This window comes from Trypanosoma conorhini, assembly GCF_003719485.1.
Source record: "Trypanosoma conorhini strain 025E chromosome Unknown Tco_14.4_contig_00755, whole genome shotgun sequence".
NCBI classification, from domain to species: Eukaryota; Euglenozoa; class Kinetoplastea; order Trypanosomatida; family Trypanosomatidae; genus Trypanosoma; species Trypanosoma conorhini.
Genome location: NW_021704837.1, coordinates 1,460 through 2,581, shown reverse-complemented (window position 1 = coordinate 2,581; position 1,122 = coordinate 1,460). Strand labels below are relative to the sequence as shown.

At 60.1% G+C, this 1,122-nt stretch overlaps 2 protein-coding genes across 2 annotated transcripts in view; both read left to right on the top strand.

Annotated features, from left to right (window-relative positions):
- Tco025E_08337 (uncharacterized protein) overlaps positions 1 to 33 on the top strand; it is a gene marked incomplete at both ends in the record, with an annotated part of 651 nt that extends 618 nt beyond the window's left edge. The window contains one exon of the mRNA XM_029375187.1: positions 1 to 33. This exon is cut by the window's left edge and continues 618 nt beyond it. Coding sequence (XP_029224732.1) covers positions 1 to 33 — 33 coding nt within the window.
- An 83-nt stretch (positions 34 to 116) lies between these two features.
- Tco025E_08336 (uncharacterized protein) lies at positions 117 to 905 on the top strand (the record flags this gene model as incomplete). The annotated part of the gene is made up of 1 exon (XM_029375186.1): positions 117 to 905. One exon carries the CDS (start codon positions 117 to 119, stop codon positions 903 to 905), a length of 789 nt encoding a protein of 262 aa, XP_029224731.1.
- Between the last annotated feature and the right edge of the window lie 217 nt (positions 906 to 1,122).

Below are 1,122 nucleotides of genomic sequence, written 5' to 3'. Positions count from 1 at the left end.
CCCTCGCCGCCGCTCTGGAAGATGGGCACGTGACGGTTAAAATCAAGAGGTACTTCAGCTTCCCCAACTCGGAGTTTGATAAATACGGAGGCGAGGTGTCCTACGCCAAGTCCGCCATGGTCTGTGCCCGCAGCGGAGGCTACCTTTCTGCGGATCAAACACCTGCTGCGCATCAGTCCATCACGGACAATTTGCGGCCGACAGGACGCCGCTTCGATGCGCTCATGTACACGTTCATGGGCGGCGACGCGGAGTACAGCGTGAACACGCAGCGGTGTACGCCAGGAATGCTAACGGCGTCCTTGGGCTGCGTCTACCAGTGGAATCAGGGCGCCTTCGCTGACCCGCTGGTCAGGGGCCGCGGTGCCTCGTTTTACAGGGGCTCACGGTTTAACGTCCCGGGCAACGGCCCGATGAACGGGTACACGCCTCACTGGGCCGTTATTAACCCTTATTTCGGCCAGCCTTATGTGCTATCGCGTCTGCGTGTGAAGCATCCAGCGGAAACGATAACTTGGCACGACGCAGCAGATAATCCAAGGCTCACTCCTATAAGGGCCAAACAACTCTTTGGCGTTGTCTGTGAGGTGCAGGATGCGATCACCACCACCACCACCACTACCACCACCACGAGGCCGCCAACCACCACCACGACGAGGCCGCCAACCACCACCACGACGAGGCCGCCAACCACCACCACCAGACGAGGCCGCCAACCACCACCACGACGAGGCCGCCAACCACCACCACGACGAGGCCGCCAACCACCACTACCACCACCACAAGGCCGCCAGCCAACACAACTAAGTTGGCGCCGGAGGAGGTGGTGGTCCCGTGGGCGAAGAAGCACTGGTATGTCCTTATTCTTGCAGTCGTGCTGCCGCTTATTGCGGCTCTTGCACTGATAATTATCATTTGCTGCTGTTGCTGCCGCGGTGTCGATGAGTCCAAGTGGGTGACGCCCATGGTCTTGCGGGAGGTGAGCGGCGATGTGCGGTATGCAGCCAACCAGAGGTGGGGAAGCGGGTTGGGTTCCTTTGAGGACCCAGTTTTCCCCATGTGTCCTCCCCGTGAGCAGGGAAATGGAGTCCTGCAGAATTCTTGGATGACACCCCCAGCACC